Source organism: Phodopus roborovskii, unplaced genomic scaffold, assembly GCF_943737965.1.
Source record: "Phodopus roborovskii unplaced genomic scaffold, PHOROB, whole genome shotgun sequence".
Taxonomy (NCBI): domain Eukaryota; kingdom Metazoa; phylum Chordata; class Mammalia; order Rodentia; family Cricetidae; genus Phodopus; species Phodopus roborovskii.
This window is the reverse complement of record NW_026126418.1, coordinates 28,786,770-28,811,238: the sequence shown is the minus strand read 5'-3', so window position 1 is coordinate 28,811,238 and position 24,469 is coordinate 28,786,770. Positions and strand designations below refer to the sequence as shown.

At 41.7% G+C, this 24,469-nt stretch overlaps 1 protein-coding gene across 1 annotated transcript in view; it reads right to left on the bottom strand.

The window, feature by feature from the left end:
* Pde11a (phosphodiesterase 11A) overlaps positions 1-24,469 on the bottom strand; it is a 347,781-nt gene that overhangs the window by 25,343 nt on the left and 297,969 nt on the right. Inside the window, exons 16-19 of the mRNA XM_051184429.1 lie at positions 16,399-16,476; positions 14,769-14,832; positions 7,675-7,749; positions 2,875-2,958 (exon numbers count right to left, since the gene is read on the bottom strand). Of these exons, the coding sequence (XP_051040386.1) occupies positions 2,875-2,958; positions 7,675-7,749; positions 14,769-14,832; positions 16,399-16,476 (301 nt within the window). The remainder of the gene's footprint in view (positions 1-2,874; positions 2,959-7,674; positions 7,750-14,768; positions 14,833-16,398; positions 16,477-24,469) is intronic.

Sequence of the window (24,469 nt, the reverse complement as noted above, 5' to 3'; positions counted from 1 at the left end):
CAGTGAAAGTCAACGAAGTAAAGTAGCTGTGCTTAAACCATACTTGTTTCTCCTGCCCTGCTGTGTGGCCACCCTCCTCCTCCAACTCTCTGCCGTCCTGGCCTTACACAGAGCAGCCTCCAGCCTCTCCAGCCTCTATCACTCATGCTCCATGCTCCCAACAAAGGATCATCCCAGCCCTTCCCACCATGATCTCTTTGCTCAGGCTCTACATAACGTTCTTGACACTCAGTCTTCTATCTTGGGGCCTGTGATTTTGCCATTAGAGGGGATGTCTGTCTTGAGAGTATTATTGCCCCTTTGCATTATCCCCCATTCATCTTAGCAAGACCACACTGGACTCTAGTGCTTTGTATTTCAGACAATGCTTCTCTTGCCCATGCTCAGTAGGGTTCTCTGCCGTCTGCAGCCCACTTCGGTTGCTGCCTGCCTATCCTCTCAGAGCCTCATTATCCCATTTCTATGTTCAAAACCCAAATGGCCAAGTAGGCAGCAGCCCTATTTGTCCCAAACACTTTGCCTTAGGGACCAGTGTCATTTTAGTGACTTTTCTTGCTATTTCCTTAAGAGTGTTGTCTTTCCAATAGCTGCAATTCCTGCTCAGTGACTGATTTCGTTTCATTTTGGGAGCACCATCAGTTTGTGTGAGATTGTCCCCTGAACTGTGGGGAGTCACCATCATGCGAGAGAGAACACAATAGAGATGCCGAGAGAGGATTTTTCACTGCTGGCTGTACTTGCAGTTTGATGGCTCTTTGAATGGTTGGTTTCAAAGCCTTATAAATAATTTACAGCTGAAATTGTGAAATAAAAAAAAATTAGCCAAAGGAGAGCCAGCTTGCCTTTGCCTGTTGCGCGAGAAGACAACAGCAGTGAACGGTGAGTAGCAGCTTTATGAGCCGCTTTCTCCGAGTTCTCCTTTAGGGTGATGTGGCTTTTGACAGAGAGAAAAATCAGGTGGAGAACTTCCCACCAGAAGTAGAACCAGGCCTTTGGAAAGCCTCCTCACTAAAGCGAGGTTGGGGCTGGGAAGGACATAAATTAAAGGTGTAGGCACATCTTGGTCTGTGTGTCCCATTTATTGAAAATAGCAGGTGTGTCTAACCTCAAAGACGAGCAAGGAACCCATGCAAACAAAAGAAAACAGGATGCCACGTCATGTACTGAGGAAATCTGATTCCCTGAATCTTCAACACTAAGCTTTCCTGTTTAACTTCAAGTAACTCCCTTTTTAACCTGGAGATATCAAAGCACTTAGTAGCAAATACATGGTAAACTCAGAGAACTGTGGATGAGAAGTGAAAACAGCAGACTCAGTGTGGGAGCCACATGCAGGCCCTCAGCAGCACATGAAGTTAATTGAGTTTTACTTCCTTCCAGTAAGAGGAATTTATTAATTAAAAGAGCAGCGTATCCATCCCATTAATACCTATGCACGGGGGACCAAGAAACACCAAATCATAATTTGATGTGGCCAACCAAAAGCAACTCAACAAAGCAAAAGGCACCTGTGGGCTCTATGTGGGAGCCTGCTTATTTAGCATCATGGGTTGGGGAGCAGACAGGAAGACAAGAGAGTTAGGATCTCCCGTATAACAAACTACATCATTCTCAATGTTTCTTGTCCAATCTTTCATTATTAGATGAGAGAATATTATAGCCATTTGTAACCATAACAATTGATTTTAGATTAGCTTAAAACTGTATCTGATTGATTTTACGATATTGGACATTTAATGGATTATATGGAACAAGCGAATTTACTTTTATCATTTGTGGTTATTAGAATTACATTTCCATCTTGATGACAATATTCTAATTTGTGTGTTTTCAGGGGACTGTGACAGGATCTGTAGCTCCTAACAGTACTGGAAATGAAGTGGTGGGTAAGTGTGAGACTTAATGGTTGTGGAGTCCTTAAAAAACAATCCTGTGTTCTTAATGGAGTAGCAGAGAATGAGAAACTTAAACGGTTTCACTTTCCCTGTGTGCATCCCACTTGGAAGTTAGGAGCATGGCTCAGACTGATTGAGCTAGGTTGGGGGTAAAGAACTCACTGGGGTTTACAGATGAAAGCAAATGCTTTAGCTGTAGAATTAAAAGTCAATGTACACCGAACTGTTAGTGCAAATGGATGCCAGCCCTGATCAGGAATCAAAAAGCAGAATGTGAGCCATTCAAAGCTGACACATGTCTCCTTGCCTCGGGCAGGCTCGGCACCAGGCAGTGAAGTAAGAACTCATTAGTGGTATCGCTCAGGATTCACTGCTTGGCACAGTTATGTTTGCTTAACGAAGGAGGCAGATTTTGAAGACGGAAGATGCTTCCCATGCAAAGCCCCGTGGTCCAGACCCTGGGGTCAGAGCAAAAAGGCAATGTTTGATGAAACTTTGGTGTTTCACATGTTATTAATAAAAATTAAAAGCAAAAAGAATATTCTATTTGAGAAATTAAGAGTTAATCAAGGCTAAGTATGTTTCTTTGGTATTAGACTTCTCCAAGCCTTCAATACTTTAATGTGTATGGGAGTTTCCTTAGTTACTGGGCCTTTGAGCTCTTTTTTTGGACAGTTAGTATTGACTATAGTTGCAGCCTTGTGTTTCATGGGGGCACCATGTGGTGAATGCAGAGAAGAAATATTATAATCCCTGGATTAGAGACAAAGAAGGTGAGGCCATGGAGGTTACATTTTAGAAAGTGGTAGAGAACTGACGTCCCCATCTTTGAAGGATCAGCTTTTGGGTGCAAAGTGTGAAGCAAGTTTACAGCTTACACCCTGCAAATGTCTCCAACCTCAGATGTTTCTGAACAAACCTTACCCGTGCTCTCCTTCATCTCAGGCAGGACACACAGACACTCACAAGTCAGCAGTACCTGATACAGAGGCATGCAGATGCTATCAATCCACTCCAATTGCAACCGAGGCAGTTCGTCTTTCCGGTTCCGGTCAAAAATAGCCTAGAACAAAGAAGTTGAAACCCTGCTTTTACTCACTGGAGTATCTTATTGTCACTTTGTCAAATAACGATTCAGATTTTACCAACTGAATATTCCACAAATCACAATCCTTACACATAACCCCCCACACACTTTATCTATGGTAAGAAATAAAGTATTTTTCACATCCTATGGGATTTATAAGTGAATTTATTTGAACTTTATGGCGTTCAACTCCTTGGGGCTGAAATCTGTCTGCAGGTACAGGTAATTGTTACTAAATCAAGTCACCAGGTCACTGAGAACTGAGTCTAAGTCAAGAGGAAGGAGATACATCTTATTGCCACAAAATAATGCAGGCTTTTATTTCCGTAGTAAGAAGATGTCCGAGATTGGAAAAGATCCTTGACAGAAATTTTTTATTCTTTTTTCCCTTTTACTAAACATAAATTATTTTATGACGATTTTAAGGGTTGGGTGCTGGCCAGGCAATCACGTGTTTTCTAGTAAGGTTCTGATACTAGTAGGTTACTAAGTACTTGTCTTTGGATGGATGGCGGTGGCAGGCATCACTTTCTTCACCCAGCCTTTAAATTTTATGACATTATTATGCTTGATATAGTTTTGCACATTTCTAAAAGCCAGAGTGATTTATTTCTATTGGGAAGACTTCAATCAACTGGAATTAGACAGATAAAATGGATTCCTTTAATGAACAGCCAACTCAACTCCAGTGAGAATGTTCTTCCCTTTTTATTTTAAAGAATAAGGCCGGGCCTATGACATTATCTTGTGCCTGCTGATCTGGAAGGCAGCTCTGCCTAGTTAGAACTTGTCTTGCTTTATTGAAAAGCGAGGTAAAATATGGTACCCACATCATTCTGGTGTCTATAGCAGTCATGAGGGCAGGTCTAAGCCTCATCCTTAGTTCTGAAATGGTGGAAAGGCTGCATCCTTCAGACTGATGAACCACAGAGGGTGTGTGTATGTTAGATATCACTAGTTACCACATCTGAGGAAAACATCTTTATCTACAGGAGGGAGAGAGCCACTGACTTCCATAGACCCTGCTCATCCTTTCAGAGATGTGTGTCTATACATGTTGTGTCACTATAACAAAACACCCGAGGCTGAGAGTAACTTTATAAAGAAAAAGGTTTGTTTGGCTCATAGTTATGCAGGCTGGAGGGCTTGCATCTGTTGATGGCTTTTTTTTTTTTTTTTTTTTGCTGGGAGCCCTGAGGATGTCAGGACACCATATGGCACAAGACAAGGAGCACATGTCTTCTGGTGTCTTTCCCCTTCGTATGATCCACACTGATTTGATCATGGAGCTCCCCACTAATGAACTTTTCTAGTCCCAATAACCTCCAAAGGCCATGCCTTTCCCGATTGGAATGGGATTGAGTTTCCATGCTATCATTACTCACATTGGGAATTAAGTTTTAGCATATAAAACCTCAGGACTCAGACCACACCCAAACCACAGCAGTCCGACTTATTTTCTTAATCCTTCTTTTCTACCTGAATTATTTACTTAGTTGCTCTGTTTCTGATGGATATTGTGTAGAAACAATCATAAATTTCAAGAAATCTCAGTATACAGACAGAACTGTACAATTATCACTGCACATAATTTAAAATACAAATCAACAATAGTGATTCTACCTTCTTGCAAACTTCCAGCCTTATGTAATCAGTGATTTATTCCTACCTATTCAGATTTGTTTATTTTACACAACTCATTTAAATGAAATCATATGTGCATTTTTTTAAAGGACTGGCTTCTTTCGTGTAGCATGACTTCAAAAGTACACCTAGGTAGCCAAGTATCAACACTTCACTCACTCACTTTTTGTCATATTATATTTCAATGTAGAGATTTATGGCATTCTGTTTATTAATTCATCAGTTGACAGACATTTGAGTTGTTGGCACATTGTGGCTGCTATGAGTGATGCTGGTGTGAACAGTTGTGTGCAAGTTTTTGTATGGGTGTGTTTTATTTCCTTTGCGGATAAACCTATAAGTGGATGGGTTACATGGTAACTCCATGTTGAACTTTTTATATTGAACTTTATTTTTCACATTGATGATGATGATGCCTTGATATGAGTGTGGAGGTCAGAGGACAAATCTCAGAAGTTGGTTCTCTCCTTTGTGGAATCCAGAGATGGAACTTAGGTTGCCAGGCTTGTCTCATGAGTGCTTTGACTGCTGAGCCTTCTCCCCAGCCCTGTGTCTAATATTTTCAAGATTCCAGACTGGATTTTCAAAGTAGCTGCACTAGTTTCCATTCCTTCATGCATCTCATTATATCCTGGGCTTCTCTGAAAACTTATTCATGTTTGTGTTGTCTGTCTTTTTAATAACACCCCTCTTAGTGTGTTACCTCACTGTGACTGTGATGTCATTTCCATGATGGTTAAAGATTTTAACCATCTTTTTGTGTGCTTTTTGGCTATGTGTTTGTTCATGAGTATGTTCATAAGTGATATGCTTATGTGTGCCTTTTTCCAATTTTAACTGCTTTGTCTCTTTTCGTTATGAGTTATTCTAATGTTCTGACTATAAGGCCCACATCAGATATACAATCTGAAGTAATTTCTCTTATTCTGTAGATTGTCTCTTTGTTTGCCTTATATTATCCTTTGGTACAGACATATTTTAAGCTTTGATAAAGTCCAGTATAATTTTGGTAAAATACAAGCTAGCATCTCTGGCCATTTTATCTTTTGGCTCTTGTATTTCTGGTATCATATCTAAGACACCATGTCTGAATCAAACTAAGATTTAGACCTCTGTCTTCTTCGAAGACTTTTACTATCTTAGCTTTTAGACAGATCTATCTAGCTGTTGTAGCTAGATCTATTATTTAATATGAGTTTATTTTGGGTAGAGTAAGAAGAAGGGCCAGAACTTTAATTCTTTTTACTTGTGAATAGCCACTTAGTCATGGACCATTTGCTGAAAGGACTGTTTTTCCCTACCAAGTTGTCTTGGAAGTCATGTTGAAGTCAGTGGACCATAATTGTAAGGGTTTATTTCTGGATTGTGACTTCTTAGTCAAAATTTGAAGAGGCAAGATTGATCAGGGGTACCCAGCTGCCCTGTGTTTTCCTTCTACAGTATTTTGTACCTTATAATTGAGCACTCATGACTATTTACCTCTTGATATTCCCCCCAGTCAACAAGGTCCTAGGGTCCCTGATGGTGGAGAAGATGATGTCCCCTCATTTGTTGAGCTTTGTGTTTGACACATGCTGGTGATCAAGCCCATTTTACCAATCAGTTCACTGCTTCTAACAGCTGACTGTGGCCCAGCTTCAGTGTGGTCTCAGAAAGTTACTGTGATGATCTCTGGCCAACAGAACCCTAGGGGTGCTTCTTAAAAAGCAAAAGATGGGGAAGCGAGCAGTGGCCTCAGGAGCATTACCACTCAGAAGCCAGACTCTGCTGAGGAGGCAGCTATGGTAAGTAACCTTTAGTGAGAGGAGAGGAGCATTTACGGCTGTATATCCACCATGGAACTGACTTCATCATGTCTTCAGAGAAAGGCTTAGCTGAGCCTGTAATTTACCAGGTTTTCCTTCATCTAGTTAAATTACCTGTACTGCTACATTTTAAACTCTTCAGAGAATGCCTTAAAAACAGTTTTCAGAGGGAAGAAAAAGCTTTTATTTTAATGTAGATGTGTAGCTTAGAGAAATTTGGGTTGTAGGTTTTACAAATGAACTCTGGATATCTTAAACTTAATACTTTTCTTTTCAAAGCCAAATTTGGTATGAGCACTAGAAAGAATAAATGGTGTTCGGATCCCCATATAAACACCTGCTTTTTGAAAACTAAGGCTGCTAGTGTATGTTTCAACTGGTGTGGTCCTGTGTCCTTTTACAGGTAAGCCACAGGAGCATCAACCTCAGACAGACTGCCGGCGATGATGTCTGTCCAAGCCAAACTGTTCAGGGTAGGACAGGGTCCTGCTGCCTCTCTGGTGTATGAATATCAGCAAAGTGGGGCGTGTGGAGATGCACAGATTTACTAAAATCTCCAAACGTTGAAGACGTGTGCTTCATTCAGCCTGCACTGCTAGGCTTTAAAATACTTCGCCCACTCTTAGAGTGACCATGGATGTTTTAGCATCTCACCAGGAATGAAGAGGTTGGTCCCTCCCTGAGGGTGGTGACCAAGCCTTCCTTATCTTGAAGTCAGGAACAGCATCCCCAGCTTCTCATGAGCATTTTCAAATAAGGACGGCATGAGGTAATCCAACATTAAGTAGCATGCCAACCGCCCCAGAACCTGAATTCCCCATGTTTCAGTTTGAAAGCAAAATAAAAGATAGTTTGAAATGATTTGCTCTGGGGAGTTTGAAAGTTTGGAACTGAAAATAGAAACCAGCTAGCTCCTTTAACTCTGCTGTTATTTCTGTTCTAAAGTGGGCATGCGTGAAATGCCAGAGCTGACTCTGAGATGTTCAGACTCTGCCCTACATGAGTCCCTTGTACCTGCTTGTTTGACCTGCCTTGGGTGCTTGGGGAATGCTTGTTAAGTAGTTCAGTAGTCTCAATCAGAAACCCGGGAGCTAGATGGTCAGCATTCTTGTTTAGTTAAAGTTTCAAGCTTTCAGTTCTCCAAACTCCTTCTCATCCTTTCCCATTTCAAGCTGTGGCTTGGAGTTATCTTTGAATATGGCATCCAGAAGGGTAATAGGTGGTAGTAAAAGGACAAGCTTACTGAGGGAGTGAGTTTGAGTTCAGACCTCTCCCGATCTCCTTGTTCAAAGAACTCGCTGGTTACAAGTTCAGCCACCTGAAACACAGAATCATTTTAAATCGTTTGTGGTGTAGTACACCATGAGAATCAGAAGTTATTCCTGGCTTACATGCGTGGAAATGATCTTAATTTGAAGAGCATGGTCTTCAGGACACCTGAATCTGGTACTGGAAGCACTGGCGTGTAAGTACCACATGCTAACTGATTTACCACTCTAGCCCCATTATACCCACAATGCAATGGTTGCTTCGCCCCCAATCACAGGCACCTGCATTTCCCTAGATTTCACCTACGAGCATGGATGATCTGCAGTCACAATACAAAGGTACAAAGGTGTGGGGTTTTTTTTCCTAATCCCTCGGTTTGTGGTTCTCAGGATCATTTCAGAAAGAGAATTGATAGAACAGACAAATGCCAAGGGGTATTTCTAAGGTATGCAGCTAGAGAATCTCTGAATGAATTAACTGGGATTGTAGTGTATTGGGAGACTTAGGGGAAAAGTTCTAGACAGTGGATGGCAAGAAAGCCTGGGCCCCCAAACTGCTTTTTTCTCCATTTTAATGCTCTTACAGAAGAGGAGAATCCTATACCCTATAAAAGTGAGGTGGTTTAAATTGGCCAGGTACATGGAATCAAGATATTTTTTCTAAGTCAGATCTGAAGTCAAGAATCTATGATCACAGCTACTCAAGTTTCTGAGGCAAGGTCTGCCTGGTGATAGTGAATTCAAAGATACCCTAGAGAATTTAATAAGAACATGTTCAAACAGCGAAAAGAGTTCTGGGGATGCAGCACTGTGATAGAGTGCACGCTTAATGTGCATAAAGTTCCAGTGGTACAAAAAAAGGTAGTTTATTTATACGTACCCAAAGAAATGGATAGTAAAATTTAAAGACAACATCAAATTTACACATGTACATATATACACATAGTAAAGATGAGAGTAGTAATATTAAGAAACTATAATATCCAGTAAGGTCAGATTTCTAACATTTCTGGTAAGAAGTGTGGGTCCCATTCAAGAATTCAGCTGCACAGAAGTAATAGGAATGGACTCAGAAGCCCACCTCCCATGTCCCCTGCACTTGCAGGTTCTGGACCTGGGTTCTCCCCTCTCCAGCCTTAGCCACTACCTTTGATTTCCACACTCTAACCTGGCTTTTAAAGAGAACACTCTCCTGTAGTCTCACTAACCAGGCTCCAGGACACCCAGTCCCTCAGCTGCCTCTGAAGCTGTGTCTTCTGCATTAACATAAATGCCAACAAGGCGTCCCAGGTAGAAATCCTGTGTACTCCTTGGAAAGCAGAGACATTAATGGGGATTCTTGATTTTCCTCTCCTAGAGTCCCTGCCCCACCCCTGATCTCCTGTCAGTTTATTCCAAACCCCTGGCTTATTTGTACTTACAAACCCCATCAGGATCATTAAGTGGCTCCTGATTGGAATTTTCATTAAAGGAAGCTGAGTTGCTAATCAGGCTGTGTGTGGTGAGTGGGAGAAGTCACTGAGGAAACCCATACACTTCAAGTCATGTCCCCAGGGAAAGATGAGTGGTAGAAAAAGCCCAGTTAAGATGCATTCTGAAAAGGGCTTTTAAAAATAAAATGAACATCTAGGAAGTTAGCATATGTTTGCATTATCACCAAATGACTCACATCTGTAATCCCAGCACTTGAGAAGCTGAGGCAGGAGGATTGTCATGACTTCTAGGCCAGCCTGAGTTACAGTATAAGATTCTATCTCAAAGTATGTTTTCAAGGGCTTAGTGAACATCCTCCTAGAGGACAGATGTTCAAATCCAGCACCCACATAGTGACTGACCACTGTCTGTAGCTCCTGTTCAAGTAGCTTCTGGTCTCCAGGCATCATGCACTTGCATGGTATAAAGAAACACGTGTAGGAGAAACATCCATACATATAAAATATAATTAATCTTAATTAAAACAAAACTACACATTAACATATGCATATACATAAATGAATATATTTGCATTTTAAGCATATGCACTTGTGTTTGTGTTTGCATGTGCTGGCACATGTGAATGTGAGGATGTATGTGCATACACGTACAAGTATGTGTAGAGGCCAGAAATGGATGTCCAGTGTTTTTTTTTTTTTTTTTTTTTTTTTTTTTGATTTCTCTCCAATATATAGGTAAAGCCTCTTGCTGCACCCACACCTTACAATCCTGGCTGGTCTAGCTAGCCAGCTTGCTCTGGGGATGCCCTGCCCCCATCTCTATGTGCTAGGATCATGGGGATGCCCTGCCCCCCACCTCCATGGGCTGGGTGGGATCACAGGAGGTCACCAATCCTGCCCAGCTTTTAAATGGACTCTGAGGATTTGAATTCCAGTAGCCACAGCATGTGCCTTATGCACTGAGCCATTTTGTCAGCCCCAGAATTTAAAAAGAAATTGTGATTGTTTTGTTCAAATGTTTCCTAAAATCAAGAAGTGAATATAGTTTTAAAAATATCTTCATCCATTCAGTTTGGAGACAAACATGAATGAGATTTCCCACTTAGACGTGTAGTGAGATCTCAGAGGGAAACATTTGCAACATGCTTTCGTGTTTTATTTTCCTCAGTGCTTATGTTTTAATGTTTATCAGCAGAACTTCATACCCTAGAAATAAAATAATGAGAATAAAATAAAACAATAGTGACTGAGAAGAGCAACTACCTATTGGGCTTCCCAATTTGATCTAAAAATATCATTCGCAAATTGCTTCTGTTTCAGATACTGTGTCCTGCCTCTTTCTTCCCCCAGGTGGTATTCCTTTAATTAAAAAACAATCTTTTATTTATTCATTCACAGTTTTATAATTATACAATGTATCTTGATCATTTCAACCCAACTTCCCTCTTCGCTGGAGCCCCCCTCCCCTGGGCCTCTCCCAGCATTTCCCTCCCCTCTTTTTGTAACCCACCAGCTCTGCCAATGCTGCCTGCTGCGATGCTGCCTGACTGTTGGCTTGCTCCCGTGCAGATCTTCTGTGGACAAGGGTAGCTGCAACAAGGTCGTGGGTGCAACAGAAAACAGCCCTTCAGACCTCTCCTCCACGTCCTCTGGCTCCTATGTCCTTTCTGCCCCTCTCCCATGCGTGGTAGTCCCTGAGACTTGGGGGGGGGTGGTGGGTGGACTGACATGGCTGTCCTACTGAGGGATGACTGCTCACAGTCACATATTCTCAGCACTGTGACCAGTTATGTTGCCACCTTCATTCTTGAAGTAGCCTGGAACTCCCTATTTGCTCTCCTCCCATTACCACCACAGGAACCATCCTAGCCCTACACTGTCCCCAGTGCCTGGAAGAGCCACCTGCTTCTGTGTGGTCTGTTCTCTAAGTCTACCTTACCACACGATGGGCAGAGATGCCTGGAAGGTGTTAGTCAACTACCCAAGTTCTTTATGTGACCTCTTGTGACTGCTGATGTGTCACACTGAAATTGACAAGGGCTGTGACAGGAGAATAAACAAACCCGTTTGTGTTCCTAACCTTGACATAGGAGAGAATTCATATTAAAGCAAGATGCTGATGGTTAAAAAAAAAAAAAAAAAAAAAAAAAAAAAAAGAAAGAAAGAAAGAAAGAAAAAGAAAAAGAAAAAAAATATGGGAAAGAGAGCTTAAAACATGTATCAGCTTGGAGGCCAGGTATCAGACAGACAGACGGGAGCTATATAAATGACTGTCTCTTATGCAACTTTGTACAATTGTCACTGAAACAGAGTAATCGCTATTCCTAATGAACATATAATGTCCGGATAAGCTAGGGGATACAAAATGCTAACAGCATACACTAGCAGCTGTTGCCAATTTCCCCAGGCAGGCTAGAAGTGAGCTCAGGGAAGATGAGCAGGTATCTGATGGGGATGAAAAGAACAGAAAAATTCCGTCTTGTGGGAACAGAGATGAAACTGCTTCTTATTTCCAAACTAGAAACACTAAAATTAAGGTATGCTTTAGATGAAAATATTAATTAAGACTCAGCCTTGAGATCTAACTAATGGTATGGCCAGCATATTTATGGATAACATATCTGAGAGAATTAGGTGATTTTTAGGAAATTCTTTTTTAAAATAAATTCAAATGACTTTTTAAAAAATTGTGTGAGTGCATGTGTGTGTGTGTGTAATGTGTGTGTGTGTGTGTGTGTGTGTGTGTACATGTGTGCACGTGTATACTCCACACTGCCTGTGGACAACTTGCCAAATTTGGTTCTCTCTCTGGGGAATGGAACTCAGGTCATCAGGTCTTGTCATCAAGCAATAATTTAACTACATAATTCTCTCATGAAAGCTGTGAGACCTCAGGTTCTCAGATGAGGAACAAGGGAGAAACAGATTTGCTACATTTCTCTTCCTGAATGTCAGAATGCAAAAAGAATCTAAGTTGTTCATATAGAGAAGAACCATGGTATTTTTTGTTTTTGTTGAATGCTTAAGAGTACTTTTGTGCTTAAGAAATCGTAAGTCTGTGACTATGTAAAACCAGCTTGCAGCTTTCTTCTGGTGAGAAGTAGGCTGAAGAAGCCATCTAACCTTCAAATAATGTCATAGGAGATAGTGGAAAAGGAGCTCAAAAACCGTGGAAACAAAGCTATGAGTAGGAAGCTCCTGCAGGGAGTCAGGCCCACTGCTGGTGGAGGCTTCATAGCGAAATGCCGGGATCTCCACAGACCATTGGCTGCGAAAGTCCGTTATCTCGTCCCTTGCTGACTGGGAGTGCTGTGGTGGTATTCTGTGTGCAGAGGTGGCTCTCGGATGTTGTATTTTGGGCACACTTAGGTAAGTTACACCCAGACCTGTAGTAGGGATGGCACATATCATGGGCTACCCGATTTACCATCACTGGGGAGAGAATGGATATGTTTGTCTGAAAGGACAGCGAATGGCCCTTCTGGTGATCTTAAGGGCAAACTGTGCTACATACATTCTCACAAACTGTTTTGACTTTCTACTTGCTGGACACAGGCATGGATTGTACTCCTTGGTGGGACAGAGTCATGTGACAAGTCTGGACCAATGGATTGTTGAAGGCATTTAATTTCTTTCCTTTCCTTTTCTTTTCTTTCTCTCTTTCTTTCTTTCTCTCTCTCTTTCTTTCTTTGTTTTTATTTTTCAAGAAAGGGTTTCTCTGTGTAGCTTTGTAGACTAGGCTGTTCTCAAACTCACAGAGATCTGCCTGCTTCTGCCTCCTGAGTGCTGGGATTAAAGGCTTGCACCAGCAGAGGTACTGGCTATTTTGAGTGTGGCCTAACGAAAAACTGTAAACTTGATTAAAACACGAGATTGTTGTTGTTGTAACTTCATTACCTAGTTCTTGGGCATGAGCTTTGCAAAGGACACTATCATGTCATAGTGTCAAAAGGTTAGACCTGTTTAAACTGTGATGTTTCTTGCAAGTCTGTGTCTTAGTCATTCTTTTCATAAGCCAAGGAATCATGACTCACGCTCAACCCCCTTGTCTCTCCACCACCAGAACAAGTTCTGAATCCAAACACAAAGATGACATCTAGTGAGCTTGTACATTTTGGATAGTTTTTCAATAACTGTCACCTTCTCAGGGTGAAGGATATCAATGACTGTTTCCGATGACGTAGCCAATTGGTGATGGCCATCTGGTCTGACTAGTAACTGTGTCAGTCATGGTGGTGGTGACCCTCAAGTAGCCAGGGAGGAGAAGAGCAAGTCTACATCTATTTCACCAGATACTCTACAGAAGACCTTGGGCTACTTATCCTTTCTAAGCCCCACCCTTCCCATTTGTGAAGTGAATGTAATGACCAAGTTGATTATCCTGAAACTCCAAAATATTACTCCAAACTCTGTGGCTAAGATAACAAGAAGTTATCCCTGCATAGTTCTTGGGGCCAGTGTTCTACATCAAGGCGGTAGGCAGGAGCCTAGGGGTTGGCTCCATGTTCCTTTGAAGGCTCTGTCTGCTCCTTGTCTCTTTTCAGGATTTGGTAGCTGCCAGCACTTCTTGGGGTGTAGACGTTACCATTCCAGTACCTGACTCTCACATTGCCTTCTCTTCTGAATTCTGTTCTCCTTCTGCTCTTTTACAAGGACATTTGTGACTGGAGTTGGGACCCACCTGGATAATCAGTTCAGGCTCTTCTCCCTTAGCAAATTCTTACTTACATCTACTCTTTTACGTGGAAAACTGTTCTTTTCTTCACAGGTAATGGTTATAGGCTCATGGGTTATAGGATTATGGCATGATATCTTTGTGTTATGGTTACTCAGCCTGTGTACTGACTACCTACCATACATTGAATGAAGCAACACATACAAACCAGCCATTTGTTAATATATGAATATACACTATTTTCCCCCAAATATCATTTTAGGATCCCACAGTCTCCATAATAGGTGTCACAAAGCTTATTGAGTTTGTTGCTAGCCAGGCTGAGGCAGGAACATTACTTGAGCCAGAGGCTTTGAGACCAGCCTAGAGACTACTGCCTCAAGAAAAAACTAAAATAAAATTAAGTTAAAGAGAAGAAGAGCTATTAACCCCTCTTAGTAATCAAGGATCTTGATAATCAAGCAGTTAGGAACCTACTTCATTCAAAACTGCTATTGCTTAAAAATAATGCTTGGGCGCATTGAGAAACTGTAAAACCACAATTAGTCTTGATAAAAATTAAATGGGACACAGCACACTTTGGCCATAGAGCCCCTCTGATACTTAAATAGTACTTGGAAACAAAACAGAATCTCACTTTTCCTGTCTTGATTTTCAGGAGCTATAGACAGGTTCTTGTGCTAAAACGTGATTACTTATTCAAAAACAGTATTGTGAACCGATTGCCTTAAGGACGGTCAAAACATTATTCAGATTTAGCACATTACAAAAATCTTGCAGCCAGAAACAGCCTTGCCCAGTGGGTGCATGGGAAGGAAGACTGTGGGGTAAGATGGCTTTCTGACTTAGCCGGCTGTGGCTCTGTGCAGGCCAGCACCTATGCAGAGATTCTGTTCTCAGTGCTCGGCACCCCCAACACCCCGCCCCCTTCTGCTGAGCTGTGCCATTAATCACCACTTGCCTGTCTGGAGATCTCCCACGGTTTGGTCACGGCTCCAAGGTCACAGGCTGTCATTAACATCGATCTGAAAAACAGAACCGAACAGCCTGAATAATCCTCTGCTGCATTCCTAAACAAACCCTAGATCCATAAATAAATAAAATGGAGTGGGGGTCAGCCCACATCTTCTTCCCTCAACAAGGCCCCACGCTGTTTAAAGTCACCCTGCCATGCAGTCACTACTGCCTAGAAGACAAAGACCTCTCACATCCTCCCTGGGTCCTTTTGTTTTGTCTGCAGCAAATCCAGCAAAGCAAACAGTCCTCTCTCCACACCTAAGTCAAGCAGGCTGTGGTTAAATAATGTGCAATGAGCACACACACACACACACACACACACACACACACACACACACACCCCGCCACCACCCAGCGTAACTATAAGCAAGGTGATGGGTATATAACACTGTGTGGCCAGCGAATATGCTTACTGACTTAACCCTGATGACAAAGAACAGAAACCCACACCAAAGAGGTGAGATACACGTGGTGTAGGGAGCTCTTTCATGTTCACTGTTCCACTGAGCCAAGATTCACCAGAGAGAGCCACACTGTGTCACTGGGTTACTACCTGGGGGCCACCATGCTCTATACACATTCTCAAAAACGTGCCCAGCTGAGGTTCTCCTTAATCTTGGGTGCATAAAACACAGACTTTCCAGGGGCAGAATAAACTAGGATTCACATTGAACCATGGAAACACTGGAAACAATTCAAATCATTCAGAGTACTCTCAGATAGGTGGGAGGGTAAAAAATGAAGGCACATCTATGGTCCCTGGTCTGCTGTTTTTCAGCTAACACTGGAAGTGTTAGCACAGGATGGGAGCTGGGAGGTGCCCTGGCTGGCTGCTTTCCAATGAAAGGGTTCAGTGTGAAAGGTCAGAGGGCCGTCCTGCTGTCAGCTAGAGTTTTAAACCCTGCTGGATCTCAGTGTCTTGGAAACATGTCTGCTGCCCAGATGGCAGAGCAGGATTGGAGTGGGCAGAGTCCCAGCTAACAATGGGTTGTTCAGGGCGAGCCAGGCAGCTCCGGCAGGCATCAGCCACCCCCCTTGGATAGAGCAGTATCCAAACACCCTTATGCTAAGCTTGTGCAAAGGGAGACAACTTGGTCTGTTGTTGGGTTCTGATGCTTTGTAGCCAGCATCTGGCTGTGCTGCTTTCCCGTTGCTTCTATACTGAGCGCTTTCCTAACTAAAGGACCAACTGCTGCCTCGCAGAGCCTTCACTGGCCTCAGAGGGGGACCCTATTATTCTTATTTACAAACAAAAGCCCAGAGAGATTAACTGTCTCAAGGTAAAATAAGGGTTCAGGAGTCTGTGTTTATCACAAAGCTACCAGACTGCTCAACACACTCTAAGGAGTCTCATTTTAGGTTCTGTGAGTACAGGAGGGAGTGTGGCTATGGGTAACACACAGTGGTGTCTCCTCATAGGAGATAATCTCCGTGAGATTGCCTGCTTGGACATACTTGGGATAATTACTTAGATTCTAGTCAATTGATCATCTGAAGCTTTTCCAATACACACAGAAAAGCATACCTAAATGTCCAATAATGGAAAACCCATACAAATGCATGCTTTTTCTTACCGAAACACGTCACGGTGACTTTTGATGTTCCAATCGTAGTCTCCTTTACTGACAAGTTCAAAGAACTCAGTTCTCCTCCTGCAGGAAAATCAAATGAAGAAAGGGGAGAAAACCCTGGAATGAAATTTCTCAGTCTATGGAGTGACATAAACACATTTATGGAGAAAATATAAGACCACCTGAACTCAGTAACTTAATATTTGAAATCATGAAGCTAAAGTACTATCAAAATAAATCACTTAAAAACGTCGAGACACCAGGAGAAAGCCACAATCATTTCTAAATGTATTTACAACAAAGGACAGTATAGATCCATAAAACAGAAAACAATGCAGTCAGGGTTGTGTTGTGAAGCCTTCGCGGCAATGAAAGTCAGAGGAGGGAGGCAAGGACAGACACAAGTCAGGGACAGCTTCAGAATGTCTGTCATCACTCAACATGGGGGACTCAAGGCAAGACAAACTCCCTGGCAGTAAGTTCAAGACAAAGATTTGTTTTCCAGCTCAGAAAAATAACAAATTTTCCATCTCGGTGCTTAAATTCATAGGGTACAGGGTTGGCAGGGAGCCATGTCTAAAGTGTAGCTCGTTTGTCTGCTTGCTGTGCATCTGTGGGAAGTTACTAAAACCTTCTGAGCCTCAATTTCTCAAGGCACAATTTGGGCATTTCATTTACCAACTCACTGACTTGTTGGGAGGATTGAAGGAGATGGCCGACACATATAGGCAAGTAGCACAATGCATAAATATTTTAAGTGCTTTACACATAGACACACAGACACACAGACGCAGACAGACACACAATTAAAAACAAAGTAACCCTTTTCCAACAAAGCTCAAATCAAAATAAATGTGAAAGCCATGACAAATAAAATAACAAAATTCTAAACAAAGATAAGCTCTGGCCCCTCTTTTGTGCACCTTGTGTCACTTGCCTCACCGTAGTCCCACCCCCTTGATGCAGAGGCCACTCATCAGACTTTTCCTGTGTCCCTACAAGACCTTCTTCACCTGCTGTCCACATGGTGAACCTTGGAAAAGGTTACCTAGCCTCACCGGGCTTCATTTTTCTATTCAGAAAAGAATAAGCAGAGTGAGCTGTGGTTTGTATGTCTGTGGATGGGTTTCATAAGCTCCTCTGTGCAGAACACTCAGAGAGCTCTGGTCAAAAGCCAATGCCTAGGAAGGACTTAGCTAGCCCCCACAGCCAGTGTGTCAGCTGGGACACAGAAGTCAAGGTTGGAACAACAGCTGCCCCAGCAGATAAGACCATCCTCCAGAGAGCACTCAGTTTGGAGGAGCATGGAGGATCATGGGGGGGTTTGCTGGAAGAGCCTGTCAGTCATCCTCTGGCCCATCATACTTACATGGGGCTGTATTTCAGTCTATGAGCTATTCCAAGAAATCACCAGAATGCAAGTTCCTTGAGAACAGAGACCTGGCCCAGGATCCTTTATTCCTGTTTGCAGTGTCTGTCTCCTACGGTGTCTCATACATAGTAAGAGCTAAATGGACACATGTTACATTGGTAAACAAATGCAGGATATTATCTCAACAATCTATTTTGTTTTGTTCTCCATTCATTGGCTTTATCCAGACTCCAGTTGCTGTTCTAGGGCTTCATTCATGTTTGCCCTTTAGAGCTTTAAAAGCAATGTAAGATTTATTTAAGACAAGCCCCATCACATTCTTTTAGACTAGACTCTAACCAGCACAGACTGGATAGCACAGTAAGTTGTATGAAAGAAGAGCACAGTAAGCCAGACCTGGTGCCAGAGGTCTGTCAACCCAGTCACACGGGAGGCTGAAGCAGAAGGACCAAAAGTTCAAGCCCTCGCCAGGTTACAGATCAAGTTCAAGGTCACCCTGGGCAACTTACAGAGAACTTTTCTAAAAAATGCAAAGGGCTTGGGCTAGAGCTCACTGGTAGGAGTTGCCTAGCATGTACAATGCTCTGGTTCTATCTCCAGTACCATGGGGGAAAAGTTCTGTGGAAGGGACACAGAGTGGGGGTGTAGCTGGCTAAGTCATTGCAAAAACAAAATCCCCTGTTAATTTATTTTTTTATTGTTTGAGAATTTCATTCAAAAATATAATGTGCTTTGACAAAATCCATCTCCACATCCCCCTTCAATTCTTCCTCTAGCCTCCACCCCTTTTCAAATTCTCTAAAAAAACACCAGTCTCTGGTCAGCAGGATGGCTCATCAGTTAATGAAACTTGCTGCTGAGCCTGGCAAACTCAGTTGGATGCTAAGAGTCCACGTGGTGGAAAGAGAAAACCAACTCTTGCAAGTTGTCCTTTGCCCTTCGCGGCTTGCCATGTTGTTAGATTATAGGCTATTCCACCTCATTAGTTATAGTATACAAGGCATATATTATTATTATCTGTTATGTACCTATTCCATGATGACAATTAGTTCCAATATTTTTGCTAACATATATGATGCTCCTATGAATGACCTTCATATATCTAGTGATTTTTTTAGTTCTATGCATTTGCATGTATCTGATTGCTTGCATATGTAAACTTTCTGAGTTGTAGAATTATTTCTATGTTTGTGTTTTTTCTTTTTAATTCAAAGTCCTAGGGCAGTTATGCACAAATCAAGATAGTTCTAAGTTCTCAGCCTCCCATCTCCACTGCTGAGGGAAGTATCTATAAATGGTGTGTCTGCTGGGACCAGGTAGCTCTTTGTGTTGTGAGTTTATGTGTAATCTCAGCTGCCAAGCTTCATGAGAGATGATGAGATCTTAGACTGCTGGGCCTAGACAGTACCAATCCTGACAGATGTTTCTATCACCACAGGATGGAGGAGGACTCCAAATGGGGCTGCAGTTGTCCTATGTCAGGTGGTCCACAGCTGCAGGTGCTGTGTTTCTGCCCTCTATTTTTGTGACAACCATAACAAGGCAGCATGGAAAATTCACTGTGCATTTGGGGGACGAGTTTAATTTCCCTACGTAGCTGGTCCTTTTTAGCATCTATAGGCATCTGTACATATAGATGACATAGTCAATGACATGTAGGAAATGGCTTGAGAGAAGAGCAATTCCAGAAACAAGGAACTATTAAAATGAATATTTAAAAATCCACAAAATTATATAATACCCTTGGATCCAGACTTCTTTGTCACAGGAACTATGTCATTAACTTCTCAGGCAGATCATTGGGAACCTTAGCTTTCAAGGCTGATGCCAAGTGCCCCAGCTAGTGAAAAGCAACTTACTGGAAAATCTCATTTATAATCAGATATGTTTTTATTAGGCTCTTATTCTGCTCTACTGACATATGTGTCACTCAGAAAAATAGCAGTCTTTAAAAAGACCATCATTCGGATAGAACTACTAAAATTACCCTCAAAATAATCCCAGAGATTGACTCTCCAACACCCATCACTGCATTGATACCTTCCTGGTATATCCCCAAGGCACTTTTTATTCATAAAATGAGAAATCATCATTTCTGTATGCATTTTAATTGGAAGTTTTCTGAAGTTTATATATTTGCAAAATATGGAATGTGTACATTGATAATATCATACACACATTATCTTCAGTTAATGCTGAAATTCCATGAATGTTAGGAAGACCTGTTTGGAGAGGTAGGTTCAAGCTACAAGCCCTGAGCAGCATCAGTGAGAGCCCCAAATCCCAGCTCAGAAGCAGAGAAAGGCCCGAAACTCAGGCCTGGAGCAGCATCAAGGGAGACATGAACCTCAGAATAGGAAGTTCTGTTGCTTCAGTGACAGGCATAACTATGAGTTCCCTACGGTGTCAACTCTAGAGTCACCAGATAAGGTCATGAATGTGGGCATGAGTGGGTGGGGAGGGTGGGTGGATAGCAGGGTGATATCTATCCTTACAGTGTTCTTCCAGGGAAACCGTAGGTGTACAGTTCATTTCAACTGCTGATCCTTGGTCTGGTATAATGATGGGTCAGTGATCCCACATATGAACACTGAGCTGAACTCCTGAAATCCAGTTGCAGAGAGGGAGGGGTGATGAGCAAAGGGGTCAAGACCAGGCTGGAGAAACCAACAGAAACAGCTGATCTGAACAAGGGGGATCTCATGCATCTATGTCTGATAGCTGGGAAACCAGCATAGGACCCAGTCTCCCTGAATGTGGGTGTTAGTTAGGAGGACTGGGAAGTCTATGAGCCCTCTGGTAATGGATCAGTATTTATCCCTGGTATACAAATGGATTTTGGGAGTCCATTCCACATAGAGTGATACTCCCTCAGCCTAGACACATGGGGGAGGGCCTAGGTTCTGCTCCAAATGATATGACAGACTTTGAAAACTCCCCATGGAAGGCCTCACCCTCCCTGGGGAGCAGAAAGGGGATGGGATGGGGGTTGGTAGGGGAGCAGGGGAGATGGGAGGGTACTATGGGAACTGGGATTGACATGTAAAACAAGCTTGTTTCAAATTTAAATAAATTTAAAAAAGAGACCACTTGCTGAGTGAGATACCCACATAATAAGCTGGATGTCTCCTAGATGCCTGTAACTCCAGTTCCAAGAGAGAAGGCACCCTCTCATGGCCTCTGCCCAACAAACAGCAGCTGCACACATATTTGCTTATACACACAAGCATATACACACCACACACATAGCAACTGGTCAATTAGTCAATCAACCATTACATTTTAAATAAAATAAATCTCTTAAAATGTGGCTCCTGAAAAGATTCCTGGACTTTGGCAGGAAATTCTTGGAAAGGAGAATAGAAAACAAAAATACATGCAACAATTTCAATGATTATAAATTAAAAAGCTGCTTATATTATTGTTTTGTTTTTGAGTCAGGGGTATCATTACATAGCTCACACTGACCTCAGACTTGGGAATGTCTTGCTCTAGCTTTCTGGGGTCATAGGTGTGTACCATCACACCTCGAGTATGTTTAATTTTAAGTGAGTTTTCTCTTTGGTTTAACCTAACATCGGGCCAGACAAGATTCCAAATAAGAGCACATTTGATAATGTGGAGTTGTTGATAACAGGAGTAAAATCGGCATACACTACAGCAAGTCAAAGGAGACTGTAATTATTCTAAGTGTTGAAAACGTTGGGAGATGAGATAACACAAGAACCCAGCAGTTCCATCAAATCACAATCACAAGGCAAAGAAGCACATTGATGGAGCTTGCTCCAGTCACTCTCCGCAGTGCTAGAGCACTGTATGGGGCCTTGGTTCTTTTCCTCTCTTCCCCACAGGGATCTGGATCCCTAAGGGTAAGAACCACATTTTACCTGCCACATATTCTCAATGAGCAGCACACTGCCTGGCATAGAGAAAGCATCAGGTTTTGGAACATTCCAATTTCTATTTTAACATAATTATCACCGTAGAGGGGACATGCATGTGAGTTTAAAGATACTTTGAAATATATCAGGAACTACTAAAATCTTTACCTATCAACCTACCACAGACCTTCTGCCTTAACATTAGAAGAATTTTCATAGGTTAACTCATCAGGCTCTGTCAAAATACAAGAATGTATGCGAGACAGTGATGGGTTAAGCTCCATTGGTCCCTAACATCTGACTGTTAATCAATTTTTTCCCCTAATCTTGTGACTGGCTGAATACAGGCAACTGTGGAAGCTGAAAACACAGAACACAGTGGGTTCTTAATAAACACTCACTGAATGATGAATGAGTGAATATTCCTGTCTGAATAGCAGTAGCAATATTTGTTGAATTCATACCGTATATTTTAATAATTTATCTTGATATTACTATAATTTTTCAAAGGAAGGTTAAACTATTATTCTAAACAATCTAAAATCATTTAGTACATATGACTGTCATCAGATGCTTTGGAGACATGCTACCTGCTGCTCTCCTTTGGAAAGATAATGACAAAGAAACCATTCATGTGGACATTTTCCATAATTGCAGATGAAGGGTGCTTGTAGAGCACAAGAGGAAGTAGCAATTTTCAAACTGAAGAGTGATATGATTAATTTACAGACTCAATCTAAAAATCACTGGGCTCCCGAGTGGTTGCATAAAATCTGAATTGTTTAGCTATTTCCAGCTTAAGTAGTAGTCTGAAGCAATTGTTTTACTGTTTGTCATGGAGATCTGTCAGAGAATACATGATGAATTCTAGGTGATCACTCTCTGTAAGCCTAGGTACCCCTGTATGGTGAGATTGGGTGCATGGTCATAGATAGTCAGCAAAGCAACCCTGTCTTTCAGATGGAGAGAGGAGTATCTGCTTATAGATTAATATGAGAAATCAAAGTCAAAAAGTTAATGTTTGGGGAACTCATTATGTCAGGAAGTATGTCAAGTTTAAGAGCTCCAAGAATTAGCTAAAGAGAAAGATGCATAGCCTTCCCTGTGACAGAATGTGCTATATAGCTTGCTGAGAGAGAAAGGTCATCACTCGGTGAGCCACAATAATGACCAGCCTGGTGAAAATGTACCCATTGATGCAATAGTGGTACGAATGTTATGGAATTAACCAATCACTTTGTTTGGATTTAAGGCCTGCTGTACAGAAATAAACTCATGCCTTGTAGTGTAAACTTTGGCCAAGAACCCATGGCTACAGAAGTCCAATGCTCCATAGAACTAACTACTATTTGCTAAATGGACTTGGATCACTCTGGGTGGTAGAGTATTAGTTGGGCTAACACCTCTTGTGTCTGAAGCACAAAATGTGTACACTGGAGTTACTACTGTCACTAATGCCTAAATGTTTCAATGATTGGGCCTTAGTTTCCCTTTATTATTCTTAAACTACTAATCAAATAACTACAGACAATTTACTGAAGCCCTCCAGACTTCAGTTTTCCCATTCCTATTTTGAAGTTAACAAGATTATCATTATCTAACAGACTGAGGAGATGGTTCAGGAAGTAAAGGCAACTGATGCCAAGCCTGACTACCTGAGTTTGATTTCTGAGACCCACATTGTGCATGCATGCACCCACCCAGACACACACACACACAACAGGAATAAATATGCAATAACAATTTATTTTTCAAAAGACCACCTGTCTCCTCTGCTTCTAGAATTAAACAGGATATATGTGTGCATAGCTCATACATGAGCTGTTTTCATTACTAATTGCCGAAGTGGTAATAGCTCATATTTGTTGGCTGGAAACAGTACAAATATCACAGGGCATCTGTGACATCTCTGAAGTTTTAACATTTGTGATTGTAGATCTCTTCCTCTCTCTGCCCACCCGGTGTCATCTTTTACGGTGCGTATTTTATGAAGTTTCTGGCTGAATGATTTCTTTTTTATAAAGTGTTTTAAATTATCAGAGCTCTTTCCTATAGATAATATCCGTTGACTGTCACACTGGGCCTCTAGCAAATGGTCCTGAGTAAAGTGTCCAAACTCAAATTTCTGATAAGAAAACCAAGGAAGAGAAAGGTTAAAGTGAGTGACTCTCTCAAAGTCATGAGGTTGATTCTTGATACAGTAGATCTAATTTCTGCTTGAGCTGATGAAATGACTATTTAATTATCAAAGAATTATTAGATGGAGGACTCAGAACCAGGTACAGGAAGTCAATCACAAGGAAAAAAATATCAGAAAGAGCTGAGTTTTTGTGAGTTGGAAAGTCAGACTGAATAATTAGCCCAAGAAGTAGGTTGTGAACGTAGCTACTTACACCAAGGGTTTTTGCCTGTTTGCTCTTTTTTTTTTTTTTTTTTTTTTTTTTTTCATAGTCCTGTAGGTCCTTTTCCATGCTGCTTGTGGTATGTAGGCTCAAGGATACCCAAAGCCACTGGATATGAAATCATGAGTCTTGCGGTTGCCTACAATTCTGTGTGTATTACATGTTTTCCCTCTGAATCATGATAAAAATTCTTGCCTCTAAGAATGAGCTGTGACATCTTCTTAAAAGGTAGGATCCACGTGCTGTCCATCTGGCCATTTTTACAGTAACTTTCTTCTTCTTAGAGTTGCTCTCTTTATAGTTTGATCAATTCCACCATAACTTTTTTTTTTATTTTTGTTTTATTTTTCTGTGTAGCCCAGCTGGCTTCAAGCTCATGGCAATCACTCTACATCAGCATCCCAAGTGCAGGGATTACA